The 15653-nt window shown below is 39.7% G+C and overlaps 1 protein-coding gene across 3 annotated transcripts in view; it reads left to right on the forward strand.

Moving 5' to 3' along the window:
• The window catches only part of ZC3H13 (zinc finger CCCH-type containing 13), a 45084-nt gene extending 32796 nt beyond the window's left edge, over positions 1-12288 (forward strand). For 2 of the 3 annotated variants that reach the window (XM_059493436.1, XM_059493435.1), the window contains exons 13-20: positions 85-628; positions 1308-1411; positions 1859-2875; positions 3743-4252; positions 7029-7184; positions 7794-7994; positions 11047-11210; positions 11791-12288. In XM_059493436.1, the coding sequence (XP_059349419.1) occupies positions 85-628; positions 1308-1411; positions 1859-2875; positions 3743-4252; positions 7029-7184; positions 7794-7994; positions 11047-11210; positions 11791-11961 (2867 nt within the window). In that variant the 3' untranslated portion in view covers positions 11962-12288. The remainder of the gene's footprint in view (positions 1-84; positions 629-1307; positions 1412-1858; positions 2876-3742; positions 4253-7028; positions 7185-7793; positions 7995-11046; positions 11211-11790) is intronic. The other variant, XM_059493437.1, reaches the window with a different exon arrangement.
• Positions 12289-15653: the final 3365 nt, after the last annotated feature.

Below are 15653 nucleotides of genomic sequence, written 5' to 3' on the forward strand. Positions count from 1 at the left end.
GACAAAGGCTCTTTTTTTATTAGTGCAGGGGAAGCTGTGTATATCTGTTCAGCACTTGGTAATCAAACCTGCTTGTGTTTGCAGATCAGAGAGCAAGCTCGCCGGTACGGCACCAAGGACGGAGTGACGATCTCGAGCGGGATGAGAGGAGAGAGGAGCGAAGGGTGGATCGGTCTGATGACAGAAGAGATGAAAGGGCCCGGGAGAGAGAGCGAGAGAGGGAGAGGGACCGAGAGAGAGAAAGAGAAAGAGACCGGGAAAGAGAGAGGGAGAAAGAAAGAGAGTTGGAACGAGATCGTGCTCGGGAACGGGAGAGGGACAGAGAGCGGGACAAAGACAGGGAGCGTGAGCGGGACCGAGACAGAGACCACGACAGGGAAAGGGAACGAGAGAGGGAGAGGGAGAAGGAGCGGGAACGAGAGCGGGAGGAACGAGAAAGGGAGCGAGAACGAGAGCGAGATCGGGAGCGGGAGCGTGAAAGGGAGAGAGGTCGAGACAGAGACAAAGAGAGAGACCGCCAGAGAGACTGGGACGACAAAGAAAAAGGAAGGGAAGACCGCAGGGATAAGAGAGAAGATATTCGAGAAGAAAGAGGCTCAAGAGATGTCCACGAGGAAAGAAAATCCAAGTGAGTGGATCTAAATGTTACTTCAGTCAAAGAAAAAAAATTGTAGTCTTTTACTGCTGAATTTGGTAAGTTAGTAGGCAGGGGAGTATCTTAAGGAAGAAGACAACCTATTTATGCATAGGCTTGGTGTGGGACTGTCTCCCCTGCATCTGTGTGGCACATGCTGGTAGCCCCCAAATTGGTACTATGCTGGTGAAGTTATTCCAGTGTTTTGTTAGTGCTGAATCATGGAACTGCTCATGAGCTAAGAGTTGAGTCTGACAATGTAATTTTCCCTTTTATGTATGCTTGCGTTGTCTTGCCTTTAATAATACAGTCTCTAATGGAAACATAGTAGAAAACTGTGGTACATTATGAAGTCTGAAATTCAAATAGCAGCCATCTGGGTCAGGGTTTGTTGACTTTGTTAATTAAATTTCTTTGGAATATGCATTACCCTTTGTACTACCAAATTTCCAGCACTGGAAAGCTACCAGTGAAGGCACGAAAAATATCCTCAGTGTTGTCTTGTGCTTCCTTTAAGTGCATAGCTGTTACTTGGAATGGCAACTTAGGAAACTACAGAACTTCATGACATCTTTAAATGTCTTCTGTATGAGGTGCTTAGACTTCAGGAATTGTATTGATGGTAAACTCAAAGCATCCTAAAGAAATTTGCTGGTTCATGTTCCTTTTGCAGGAAGCGTCACAGAAACGAAAGCAGTCCAAGTCCCCGTCAATCACCCAAACGTCGCCGTGATCATTCTCCTGATAGTGATGCCTACAACAGTGGAGATGATAAAAGTAAGTGGGAGTGAGCTCTCTCTGCAGCTGGGCACAGGTTATCCTCTGTCTATGGAAAATAACTTGCAATTTTAAACACATAAAACATGGGGAAAGTTTTGTAACTGTTCTCCATATTTTTATGAGCACTACAATTTTTCTTCATCTTTGTTTGTCATTTATCTTCATTTTGTCACTATGTGCTATGTCTACAAGGTGATAGTGGCTTCCACATCTTCTGTGTAAGGTGCATGTTTACCAAATTGGAAATTGTCTTTTGCTGCTGCAGCAGTAGAAAAACCTAAGAAATCTAACTGAAGTAATGGGCTATGTGTTTTAATGGATACTTTTTTTTGGCATGCAGAAGACAGCAAATGCTCACATGTTCCTCCTACACAATAAAGGCTATGAAAAAATGTTCTTCTTAAAACAGGATGTTCTTTTTCTCATTTCCTTCTCATTTTGCAGATGAAAAGCACAGACTCCTGAGCCAGGTTGTGCGGCCACAGGAATCCCGGTCACTGAGCCCCTCTCACGTCACGGAGGAGCGGCAGAGTCGCTGGAAAGAAGAAGAGCGAAAATTGGACAGAAAGGAAAGTTCCCGACGCTATGAAGAGCCAGAGTTTAAAGAGAGAGTTTCTTCAGCAGATAAGCAAAGAGAACAGCCAGATGCTTCAGAAGGTTCCCGGTCCAGGGTTCAGGAAAATCTTGGACACCGTCCTTCTGAAGAAAGAGATGCTTCTGATAGAATGCATGATGACAGCAAGAAGAAATCTAAGATACAGAAAAAGACCACAAAGAAGAAGAAAGATGATGACAGTGGGGTGGAAAGGTACACTAATGAACCAGCAACCGAGGAAAGCCAGGTCTTTTCCCCTAAGAAAGGTCAAAAAAGAAAAAATGTGGAGAAAAAGCGGAAGAGATCCAAGGGTGATTCTGAAGTATCTGACGAAGAAATTGTTCCACATCATAAAAAGAAAAAAGGCCCAAGAACCCCTCCTGTAACTAAAGAAGAACTGGTTGAAGCACCACCTGAGAAAGCAGTGGCAGAAGCCCCCACGAAAAGAGAAGATACAACATTTAGTGACTGGTCAGATGAAGATGTTCCTGAACGTGGTGACATTGTTGTTCCAGAAAGAACCGCTGACGATTCCCACAGAAAAAATCACAGGACGAGGGTAGAAAAGGTGGAAGCCCCTCATGTTACTATAGAGGATGGAGCACACCGTAAGCCTGTGGACCAGAAGCGCAGCAGCAGCCTCGGCAGCAATCGGAGCCACGCCTCCAGCAGGCTCAGATCCCCCTCCAATGAGTCAGCGCATCGCAGTGGAGATGATCAGACTGCACGGAAGAGGATCCTGCACAGTAGCTCTAGGGACAGGGATAGGGACAGGGACAGGGAGAAGAAGAGCTTAGAAATCACTGAAAGGAAGTCCCGAATTGATCAGCTGAAACGAGGGGAGCCCAGTCGCAGCACATCTTCAGGTAATGAGTTATATTTTAGTGACACTGACCTATCATTCTGTGTCCAAGTCCCAAATTGTTCTTCATGGCTCTAATTAGTGTGATAGAAGAGGGAGGTCCTGTCTGCATTTCACTGTAAAACTAGAATGAATTAAGATTTCTGCAAGTGTTAATATATTTGAAAAGCTGATTCTCAGTGGGCAGGATTACCATTTTGTTTACACCAAAACATTCAGTTGGATTTGGTTCATGCTGTCTGGGGAAGAAAGTAAATTGTAGGACAGAAAAACCTCATAGAGAAAATGCTTGTGCTAACAGAACATTGAGGTAATTTTATCATCTAAATAATCTTCTTAAATTCGTTATTAGTGTTAATTTTGGTATGGAAATTCCTGAAATTATGTAAAATTACGTACATTTTTTATGGTTCCTGTTAGGCATACTTTTAATGCACATGGAAATCATCTTCATTGCAAATCAAAATTGTCACATTTTTTTGTGTGTAGTTGCTGTGCAAAAAACAATAGGTAAAATATTTTAAAACTGAAACAGCATCAATACAAAAATATTTTCTTGTGAAAGCATTTTGGTTCTCTGTTCTTCTCATGGTTACATGCCTGAAATTATTTTTCTGAATTCATCATTTGTTAACTAAGGCATTTGTAGCTTTTAAAAGACATGTTATAAAAATTTGGAAGTGGCAAAAGTTACTTCGTGTTTTTAAGTAAGGTTAAATCTTCTAAGGCAATGTGAAAGCATTGTTAATTTGATGATGCTTCTTTTGAGAAGTATATTTTCATTCCTGAATCTTTAAAATGCTTTGGTCTAGTAAAATGGTATTACATTTATGTGTCATAGTCATGCTTATATATATAATCTTTTATCCAGATCGTCAAGATTCAAGAAGCCACAGCTCAAGAAGAAGTTCCCCTGAGTCAGATCGTCAGGTTCATTCCAGATCTGGGTCCTTTGATAGCAGGGAAAGGCTCCAGGAGCGAGATCGACATGACCACGATCGGGAACGAGAGAGAGACAGGAGAGAGGGGAGGCAGAGGGACTGGGACCGAGATGTGGACAAGGACTGGCCGAGGAGCCGGGAGCGAGACAGACTCAGGGAGCGAGAGAGGGACAGGGAGAAAAGACGGGAGCTGGAGAGAGAGAGGGACCGGCAGCTGCCTGATCCTGCTGAAAGGGAGAGAGAGAGAACTCTTGACATCTCCTCTCAAAAGGAATCAACAAAGCACAGTGAAACAAAACTGGACAGAGATCACGAAAAGGAGTTTGATGGTGCTTGCCGGGACTCAGCGGCTTCAGAGAAGGAGAAAACAGACAAAGATTTAGGACCTTCACAAGGCTTTGAAGATGGAAATGAGGCCGAAAAGGTAGAGAGTCTAGAAGGTGAGCTATTCTGGGAAAGAGCCTGGACTAACAAGTGTATTATTCTTTCTCTTTTAGCATAGCGCTAAGTAGAATAATTTTTTACGGAAAAGCTTATTGGCTTCAGCTTCTCTGCTGTGGAAGCAGACAGTGAGAGAAATCTGATGAGCATCTTTCTTATTGTTAGTTATGTCAGTGCTGTTTCTTAATTTCTAGAGAAGTTTTGAGGCAAAGAAGCATAAATTATCCGAGCTAATTTCACAAAAATGCAATGTTTCTGAATAAGCAGTTTACTGAAAGATAACACCAAAATTTAATTGCCTTGTTATATCATTTTAAGATTTATTTCTTACTTTGGGAGTGACAGGTAGTGAGTGAAAAAGAAAGAATGTGGACTTGGAACTGTTTCTTAGGGGGTTTTTTCTGCCAGAGCCCAATTATCATAGAACTATTTGTTTGATTAGTAGGTGAAACATATGTATGGCTTGGCACAATGGTCCCAAAATAACTTTCCTGAGGTAATCTTACAGATCTTTCCAGATCTAACCTTATCTGAGGTGATCTCAGTAATATCAGCTGAAAATGCAGCTTTGTTTTACTGGCCCTAATGATACTGAGGTAAGTGTGCTTACAAAGGGGCAAGCACTGACAAATTCCTAGCAGCTTGTTACATGGATTAGAAGCTTAAGCTTTGCAAGAATAGAGAGTTGGGAAGTGCTTTTACATGAACAACATAAAAGAAAGAGTCTAAATCCAGAGTAAATGGTGTATGTTATGGTTATGCTCATTGTGTTTGCTGTTCTTAGTAAGAATTACCTGTAGTGTTCATTGTTGATTTGGGCAGTTAAATCAAATGCTGTCTCAAGAGCATGGTGAGGAATATTTAGTACTTAGGTCTTGTACCTGATTACTCACAAAGTGGTCTTTAGAGGTGAGAGATCCTGTTGGGAAAGTTTCATTTAAGGAGATTATCTTCCACTCCTTCCAGTGGAGTGGAAGCACTTGACAAAGATAGTATTTGAAATGAGCCTGGAAAAGCCTGATTTTGCTACAATAGACAGAATTAACTGTTTTTAAACTAGAGGAAAAGCATGGTGTGATAAATCTGAGGGTACCATGTAACTTGAGAAAAGAGGTCATGAAAGGCCATTCTTGGGTGCATGACTTGTTTCCAAGGGGGCATCTATAACCATATAGGCTGTGCATGTTAAATGTGTTCTTAGGTCTAGCCTTTCAGTTTTGTTATGTATGCTTTTGTCTGTTTTTCAAAGGTTATGTTCTAAATTCTCTGCAGGTTATCATCTGTAGGGTGTTATGGTATATTTAGGATTTCTTATTTTTTTTTAGGAAAATCTATTTTGTAAAATATTAGATGGCATTCCATTTTATTAAAATATTGTATATAGTATGGTTATGATTTTCTAAGATTTAGTATACTTCATTATCTTCATTACTTTGTAACTCGTCTTTACATTGCTCCATTCAGTTGAGCTTTTAATGCAGAATTAATATATAAGTACAACTCCACATAAGAATCGTAAAAGATAGTCTAGAAATTATCAAATTTTTACTTGAAATTCAGAATACAAAATAATTTTTAAAAATTACACATTGAGAACTATGAATTGTATTATTTTAAATTTCTTATTACAGTAAATTTTTAATGGGTCCAGGCACATAGTACTGGTGAACTAATGTATGTGGTATATCAGTGTGGATGCAGCAGATGGATCTTACAGGCAGTGAATATTTAAAGTTATAAGACACAAAATGAAATCTAGTGTGGATCACCTTATTCTCCTTTCTAAAAAGGAAAAACTTGTTAGATGGGCTGATGTTAGGAAGGTATGTGGTATTTACTTGGGCTACTTTTTTTTCCCCTCACAAAAGCAAGCTGAAAATAACCCCAAAGAACAGGTGGGGAACTTAAACTGGAAGCAGTTTCACTCTGGCTGAGGGAGCTGGAAGGTATCAGAATAGTCATTCACAGAGGAGGATCCCTGTCAATTCTGTGCAGTTTGTGTGTCACAGCTCATTGTTAGTACCCATGGTGGAGAATCATAATAAAGCCTGAGTTTGGAGCAATGGAATTTTTAAGTGCTTGAGTCAGATCTTTCAGTCTTGGAGGTGAGAGGATGTCCCTTTTGTGAACTGCAGAATTCAGTGGTTGAGTGTCTTGTGTTCACAGGTCCTAAGGAATATTTCCACATTAAGCACATGTATTTGTGTGTGCAGATAGTATGTGGATGGAAAGGAGGGTAACAACTAAAAGAAGTTTAACATGGCTTTCTAGAAGCTCTTCTTGTGACTGCTACAAAGAATCTAAAATTCTGTACATATTGTTTCATTCAGGATACCTGTTACCTTTTGTATTTTGGAGTTTTGTTACTTATTTTAGGGCCTTTGGACTGAATCCTGATTTTGGATTAATATGTTAAAGCATCTGAAAGACTTTGTGGCAGTAACTTAATTTTTTATAAACTATTTATTACTGTAAACTTCATGTCAGATATCAGATCATCAACATGTATGTTGTGAAAATGGCCTTCTGTGAGTAGTTTGACTAATACTGCACCAAAAAATTGACCAGTGTATGTAAAATTCAAACTGCTACATTGTATATGGGAGGTATAACTTCACTGTTTCTCTGGGTTAATACCAGTTTTTATGTTGAATATACTTGTTCTTAAAAGCTAACAGTTAATTTTGCTAAGCCTTTTTGTCTTCAGGCAGTGTACAGCATGTTTAGAAAACAAATATGATTGCTTTAAGCTACAGTATGTATCTGTCTCTGCAGGAGGAGAGGATGAGGCAAAGACTAATGATGTGCAGTCACTGGGGTCTGGTGCTGGAGAATACGAGCCTATCAGTGACGATGAACTGGATGAAATTCTGGCAGGTGATGCTGAAAAGCGTGAGGATCAACAGGAGGATGAGAAGATGCCTGGTAAAAGTATATCAACCCCCTTTTGTGATTATTTGAATATAAAGATTAGATCGGTGTGCACATAATGCTGTTGTGATGTTGACAGTATTTCTGAATTAGGAGTGCAGTCTGTGAGCAGATTCTGTCTGTACTTGAATGCTTTCCAAGTGCATTGGGAAGAATGGAATTGCTTAATTGTCCTAAGTTCAATTGGGTAATCTGGGCTCTGTGAACTACCTTTCTGAGCATTTAATTTGAATCCATCTTAGCATGTTCAGTTGTACTGTGGCTTTTCTGAATGCATAAATAATATCTCCAAACCTGCTGGCTAAGCAGGATCTGAGCAACCTTTCACAAAGGGATTGCAATAAAAATAAAACAGAATATTAGGCATGGGTTGAATTTTTTTTAATCCATATAGCTTTTTATTTCTATTTCTTTTTGTATTTCTGCCATTTTCTACCCATCCAAGTGAGTTTTGACAATCTTACATGAAAGGTCCAAGAGGTCTGCAGAACAAAGTTTGTCTAATATATATTGCTTTCAGGAGACAGCTGTGTGCACAGCATGTGAAATTCATCAGCTGTAGTAAGGGGTGGTGATGTGATAACTCATTCTCTGTCAATGTTTTTGCAGATCCAGTGGATGTTATAGATGTAGACTGGTCCAGTCTTATGCCAAAGCAGCCAAAAGAACCACGTGAGCCTGGAGCTGCGCTCTTAAAATTCACACCAGGTGCTGTTATGTTGAGAGTTGGCATTTCCAAGCGATTGGCAGGACCAGAGCTCTTCACCAAAATAAAAGAGACATGCCAGAGAGTGTTGGAAAAACCTAAAGGTAACTTCTGTGGGGATTAAACTGTCTTTTTGGTGTAGTGAAAAAGTCCTTATGAAATGTGTTCATTACTTTAGGTTTCAAAGACCACAGAAAGTGTATAATCAGTATTGTGTGAAAATTACAGAAATGTGATACAGCATCATGTTAGTCAGATTAGTGTTTTGATTTCAGCAATGGTGAGGAAGTCTAGACTGATAAACAACAAAATTGATTTTATCTTAGTAGAATATTCGTCTTGTGAGACCATTCATGCTTTCCTAGCCTAAAGTGTATTAGCAGTTTCTTAGAGAGCTAAATATCTTTTCCAGTGAACTGTATTATTACATAGTAGTAGTATTTCAAAAAAGAAACAAGATTTCTTATTTTCATTCTAAGAATCCTTTCTAGAATTCATAGATAGGGGATTTGGATCAGAATGAAGGCACTAAGTTAAATATGTATATTATACCTCTACTAAAAGTGGGAAATACAATAATTTACAGGTTTGGAATTTGAACAAAGTGTATGTCATAAGACAGGCATGACAAATGACATAGGCATCAGTTGTACTATTGCTGTTTATTACAGTTCTGAGTGTTAGCAGGGCGTTTCCATGAGAAGGAGTACTAATTTTTCTCTTTCGCATCTCAGAAACTAGTTGAGCTGCTTGCAACAACTTGCATGGTAGAATGGTTCTTTTGGGACTATGAAACATTTGCTTTCTATAAGACCTCTATGCAAATGGTTGCAGGATCTAAATGTTAGAAAATTGTGGCTTATAAATAATAGTATCTGTGGAGCTTATGTTTTAACTCAGTAAATTCCAGTTCTTAATTTGAAACAATGCCTTTCACTTTACATTATTCTTTGTGCAGTGGTCTTGTTCTGAGAACCTCACAGTCTCAGATAAGTAGGGGGGGGGAATATCCAAAACTTTTAGCTGTGCTGATCTCCATCTTAAGCCATTTAAATGACTTAACTGTATGAATTGTGAGCTATTACCCCTGCTTTTACATTTTTTTTTTAATCAAATAAAACACTGAGTCTTCCTGAGCATACAAACTGATATAGTCAAGGTATGAACTGTGTCTCTCTCCCTGTGAGCTTTAATTTCACTGTATTCTTCAACAGTTCTTACCAGGGATTCCTTGCAACAGCAATTGCACTGCAGGATCTCTCCACCTGGCTGTTTGAAATGATTCCTGAATTGATCTCACCAACCTTTGCATGCTTCCCTAGAAATAAAGTCCTTAGTGATGATAGGAGGCTCTCCAGCACTGCCTTTGGACTGTCTTAAGTATACTTGGAGTCAGCAGAACTTTGCTCTGGAGAGGATAGGGGATTTGGAGTGCCTCTCTTGATTTCCCTGTGGTGTGTGTGTGCAGTCTCACACATCAGAGTTCTACACTGCCAGTAGGCTTTCAAGTGTATGCACTTCCTCTGCAATCTGCCAGGTGAATATTCTGTGTGTAGAGATTACACAGCCCCAGCACATGTAGTCTAAAGAAAGGCACAAATACAGTGCTCTGAAAACTGAATGAATCTGGGCTAGGTGTGCTCAGTGTGTGTAACAGTGCAAGTGTAGCATTTTCACACTAGACTTCATGGTTGTATAGTTTGTCTCCCTGTCTTATTCCTGAGGTTGGTGTTCCCATCTTTGTTCTTATTGAGGAATAAATTGAAATATTTCTCGTAATACTATTAAATGCAGAAAGTAGGGAAATGATGTCTTGTTTCAGGGTGTGCTTTTTAAATTATTTTTTCTTTGGAACCAAAAATCTGTAGTATGTGATGTGATGGTATTGAGATTTTTAGCTGACTTGCCGTCTATTATATGCAATTGTTCCTCTAAGGATATGGGCATGCTTACTTGCAAGATATGCTCAGCAGGCATCTGAGAAGACTCTGCAAGCTGTCCATGTTACCTTTGAAGTGGCCTTTTTGTGTCTTGTCATTTATTTCCATTTTTTGATTGTCCATTGAGGTTGTCTTTGACTTCAGAGCAGTTCTCTTTAACCTGCCCTTCATTTCATGTAACTTTCTTGTTTCTTTACACCTTGTTTAAAAACTACTGAGTTTCATCCATGTTCTGAGAGGTTTAAAAAATGCATCTTTGCCCTCTTCTGTGTTCATACTGCCAAGCTGCTGAAGCAGTCTTTGTTTTTGCCTTTTTTTTTTTGCTTTGCTGTATTTTCCCCAGGGTTCTTCACATCTTGAGTGAGGTGTTAAATTCTCTGCTGAACACCCAGCTTTACTATATAGAGGCAGCTGGATTGGACTCAGCCATGTATCTTTCCAGCTTTTTGTCTATTACATGACAGTCTTCCTATTTATTGTAAAAGGGCTATAAATCAAGGAGCTCTGGTCTAGCCCTGTGTGCTCTTTTAGTCTTTGCATTTCATAGAAACAGGCTTGTTGCAGGGCAAGATTCACCTCACAGCCATCTTTTCAAAAAGTGTTCTATCTGCTCACTGTTTCTTCTGGTTGATGTGTTGAAGGACTGGTCCTGTCACCTTGAGTTCTGTTAAATGCTTTAGGTGAGCCAGTAGGAAGGGGTAGTCCATTGGCAGCTGCTGACTTGTTCTCCAGGTTCATCCACCACAAATGAAAAAATTATTCTAGATAGTTGTGTTTCACTTCTGCATAGCCATACAAAAACAGTGTTGACACTAGCACAGTTACCTGATGTCTTGCAAAGTGAAACTTGGGCTACTTTATGATTAATGCAAGTGGTAAGCAAACACCTTTTGTCCATCACACGTCTCACCATAAATCTTACCCCGTCTTCTGTCCAAAGCTGTCACTTGACTTTTAGGCTTCCCAGTGATTGCTGTCTCAATATTGCTTTCCAGTGCTGAAACTAAATACAAGGCTATCCATCCTTCCTTTTCCATGGTGAAGGATTTATTAGTGTTATTTTATAAACTCAAATACTTTTTTTTACCAAACCTTGATATTGTTTAGAAGGCAGAAATACAAATAGTAAAAACGTTAAGAAAATTCATATGATTGTATGGTGCTGTTCAAAAATACCATGTGTACATTAATCTCTGCAAATCTCAATTCTTTCTAGATGCAGAAAACCTTTTTGAGCACGAACTGGGAGCACTGAACATGGCTGCACTTCGGCGGAAAGAAGAGAGAGCAGGTCTTCTCAGCAATCTGGGTCCGTGCTGCAAAGCACTCTGCTTCCGCAGGGATTCTGCAATTCGGAAGCAGCTCATGAAGAATGAAAAGGCAAGTGGTCTGCTGACAGTGCTGGGGCAAAGTGTGGGAACACAGATGCCCCTAAGCAGAGCTTTTCTCTGAGAGATAATTTTTGTGTTTGCTGTTCTGAAGGAGATCTAGTCCTTTAAATAATAAACTGACTTTTATTTAGAGAGGTTGCCAGGTATTTATTTTTTATATAAAATGAGAGCTTAATTTAAATTTGAGACTAAAGCTAGTTCCTGTTTCTTATCATTTTGGTGTTTAAATTCTGGAGATACATTTTCTATATTTAGAGTATACATAATAAAAATAATTAGGCAAAATATTATTTCAAAGGTAACTGTTGAATGACTTTCTTGCTTAAGATTCCATGTGCTTTTATAAGAATTGTAAGAATCCAAGTTAAAATTAAAATTCTGCAGTGGGTTTTATGATTTTGTATGCTAGTAGAAAAATCATTAATTCTCCAGGTCTTTTCTAGTGATATGATTAGTATGATTTAACCTGTAATTATTGAGAGTACTTGAGGTTAATTTCCCAGCTTGCATATTAAAAGACATTGTTTTCAGTTCTTCCTTTTTTAAAATTCCATTTCCAATTTCAACAGGGTGCAACAAAACAAACTTACACAAATTCTGCAGCAATGGACAGCGACTTGTTACGGTTGAGTCTACGGTTATTCAAACGAAAGACTGTGTGCCAGGTTCCTGGGCAGGAAAAGACAGAGGACAGCAAAATTCCACAGCCAGCTCTCCAGCAGGAAGTGTGTGTGACTTGAGAAAATGGCTGCAGCGGCACTTCCTTGATTTTGAGTTGATTTCTCGCTACCAGTGTTGGTGTTGCTGTTTAGAACTGGTGGTTGTAAAGTGGCTCTAGAAGATGAAAAGAAATATTCCATTTGTACACAGTTAAGAATATTGGTTTTAGATGTGAATAGGAGTGAAAAATTGAGACTTCTGTGTGGAGGTCTTCGCAATTTTTGTAATATTGAACCTTACACTGTAACATAAACCTGTTTTATGGTGCATCAAGTGTAATAATGTGAAAATGTCTGGGTTTAGCAGTTTATAACATCAAATGATATTAAACTGAGAAAAACTGAAAACTGTCGGTGTCTCTTTTTCCTTATTATGAATGGGTATATCCACCACCACCTTGGTCCCTCAGTCCACTTCTGAAATTTGTTAAATAGCTGTGAGTCTATTTGCCTTATTTTTTCCAAATCCTCTTTCTTATAGTAGCCTCTGGTGTGGATTTGGATCAAACTCTAGCTCTTTTCCATCTTTAACGTAGGTTTTTAATGTAAAGGAAATTTCTTTTAATTCCTTCTGGACACAAAAACCTAGTCCAGTCAGTTAAGACTCCTTTTTTGTTGATTAAAGAGAAAGTTAAAAAAAAATTAAACTAAACCAAAAAAAAAAAAAAAAGGCAAGAAAAAAAAAAAAGCTTGCAGAAATTATTTATGACCAGTTTTAGGTGTCTGTACTTATGAGACTAACTGCATTTTGGAAATGCTGCCTGCTTTGAAAGGGACTGACTGGTGCATATTGAAAAACATCTGAAGAGGAGCGCAGTCATTGGTCACAGCCAGCAAGGCTTTGTGTGGAAATTGCTTTTCAAACCTGATTTCCTTTTACAATAAGGTAACCCTACTTGGTTGGTCAAGGAAAGCCAGTTGATGTAATCTGCTTGGATTTCAGTAAAGTTTTTGGTACTGTCTCTCAAGTACCATTCTGGACAAAAGGGATCTCCGGGACACAGCTGGATAAGCGCATCATGCGATAGGTGAGCAGCTGGCTCATGGATCAGGTACCCAGGGTTATAGTGAATGGGGTGACAGCAGAATGGTGACTGTCACTAGTGGGGCTCCATCCTCAGCCATGTGCTCTTCAACATCTTCATTAAGGGCTAACTAAGCTTCCCAGTGACACTAAGTTGGGAGGAACTCTTGATTCCCTGGAAGGCAGAGGGGCCCTGAAGAGAGACCTGGATAAATTAGAGATGGGCAATCGCCACCCATGTGAAGTTCAACAAGAGCAAGTGCCGGATTCTGCACCTGGAATGGGACAGCCCTGGAAGTACAGACAGACTGGGGAATGAGAGGCTGGAAAGGAGCCCCATGGAAAGGGTCCTGGGGGCCCTGGTTGATGGCAGGTCAGGAGTGCCCTGGCAGCCAACCCTGTCCTGGGGTACATCAGGTACAGCATCACCAGCTGGACAAGGGAGGGGATTGTCCCTCTCTGCTCTGAGCTGGGGTGGCCTCACCTCGAGTGCTGGGGGCACTTCTGGGTGCCACAATACTAACAAGACATTAAACTATTAAAGAGTGTCTGAAATGAGGACAGTTAGGAAAGTGAAGGGCCCTGAGGGGGTGCCATAGGAGGAGCAGCTGAGGTCACTTTGTCCATTCAGCCTGGAGGAGAGCGAAGACATCGTTGTGGTTTTCAGCATTGTCAGAAGGGGAAGAGCAGGGGCAGGCACTGATCTCTTCTCTGGTGACCAGTGACAGGACCAGAGGAAACAGCATGGAGCTGAGATGGGAGGTTTAGGTTGGATGTCAGGAAAATATTCCTCACCCAGAGGGTGGTTGGGCACTGGAACAGTTCTCCAGGGAAGTGGTCACAGCATCAAGCCTGACAGAGTTCAAGAAGCATTTGGACAAGGCTTTCAGGCATATGGTGTGATTCCTGGGGTGTTTTCTGCAGGGCCAGGAGTCTGGCTTGGTTGATTCCTTTAGGTTCCTTCAAACTCAGGACGTTCTGTGATGATTTTTATATTCTGTTAATTATCAGGGCAGATCAATCCTATGCAGCAGCCTGAGGGTGTTTCACAGTTGCTGAGTTTCAGGAGGTTTTGTATGTTAGCTGTAGAGGCAGTGATCAATTATGTTTTTGCTGGTTATTAAGATTTCAGAGGCATGTTAGGGACTTGTCAAGCCTGGGCTCAATTTTGTAAGAATTGTTTTATTACAAAAGGGGTGAGGGATCTTTGGATCATACCAGTAAGGTATCTTTAGGTAGTCTGTGTTGTCCTCCATATGAAACCAAGACTTCTAAAACCTCAGACTAAGTCTCTGTGTACACCTCTATACTTTTCCTGGCATTAAACTTGAACTGTTACTTCGAATTCTGCTCATAGAGAATCAAAAAAAAAAATAAAAATCCATAGCTATACCTTGATACTGGATTGCTGCAGAGCAACTTGCTTTTGTTCTCACACAGGTTGAAAATGAGTTATGAACCACTAAATTTTTTGACAAGTTTATATCAGTTTCTTATCCTTTTTCTCCACTTGAACCAGCACACTGTGGTGGGATGTTGAGTGTGCTAACAGCAGATCTGTCTCACATCTGTTGTGATTGCAGACAGTTGTATTGGCTTCAGGCAAAGGCCTGACTTTGAACAGCAATGCAATTCAAGTACAGAGATTTCTTACTACCATGCTTTCTGTAACACCCAGTGCCTGAATGGTCTTCCACTACATTTAAAGAATTGTTGAATATGACATGAGGAAGTTTCTAGTTCTGTTTTTAATTCTATTTTTTTGAGTGCCCACACAGCAGTGTATAGTATTCATATCAAATATAAATAATGTGAGAAATCACTGCCTTCTTTTTTTTTTTATACTCTTACTAAATGACGTGATTCAGGCCAAACTTAATTTTATGTTTTTCACTTGCTGGGCATTCTTAGCTTGCTAACTATTATTTGCGATGTCATTGATGATTTTATATACGCTTATAAAAAATAACATCTTAGACGCTGTAGCACCTGAGCAAGAGTTAAACCAATTCTATTCAGCATTTAGATGTTCTCACCTGTTTTATAGCTATAGTAATGCTGCCATTAAGCTGAAAGTATCAGATCATTGCTACCAGTTATGTTAAAGCCTATTTTAACCTCTGTCTCTAAAAGACATAAAAATATTTGATAGCTAGAAACAGCCTTATCTAAGACTGCAGTACACAAAATAGATCAATGGTGTGGCATTTAATTACACTGTGCTTTAAACCATCTTCCTGTAAAACAGTCAAGGTGTATGTATACACTTAGTTTGGAGAAGAATATTTCACATTACCCTAGAAAATGCAAAATAAAGTAGGTCTGATGGCCTACTATGAGTATGTCCTGAAGTTATATGGTCCCATCAAATTCAGTGCTGACCTGTACCATCATTTGTTGGGATTATACAAAGAACAGTGCTGAAATTGCCTCTTACACACCTTCACTTTTATTCAATTTGCAACACTTGTAACTGAAAAAGTATGTTACAGTACTACAGGGAGGAAATGTGTTTTCCTGTGGGAAGCACTAAGATTTTTTTCAAGCATTTCCCTTCACCTGGCAGGAATTACTGTACAGGTAGAGCCCATTAAGTGTGAAGTTCCTGTGTATGACTATTTTGGTCTCCATCATTTTAACTAAAAGTAATGTTTAGTTTGCAGGGAATGCAAGTTAAAAACTGTCATTG

This window comes from Ammospiza nelsoni, chromosome 2, assembly GCF_027579445.1.
Source record: "Ammospiza nelsoni isolate bAmmNel1 chromosome 2, bAmmNel1.pri, whole genome shotgun sequence".
In the NCBI taxonomy this organism is placed as follows: Eukaryota; Metazoa; Chordata; class Aves; order Passeriformes; family Passerellidae; genus Ammospiza; species Ammospiza nelsoni.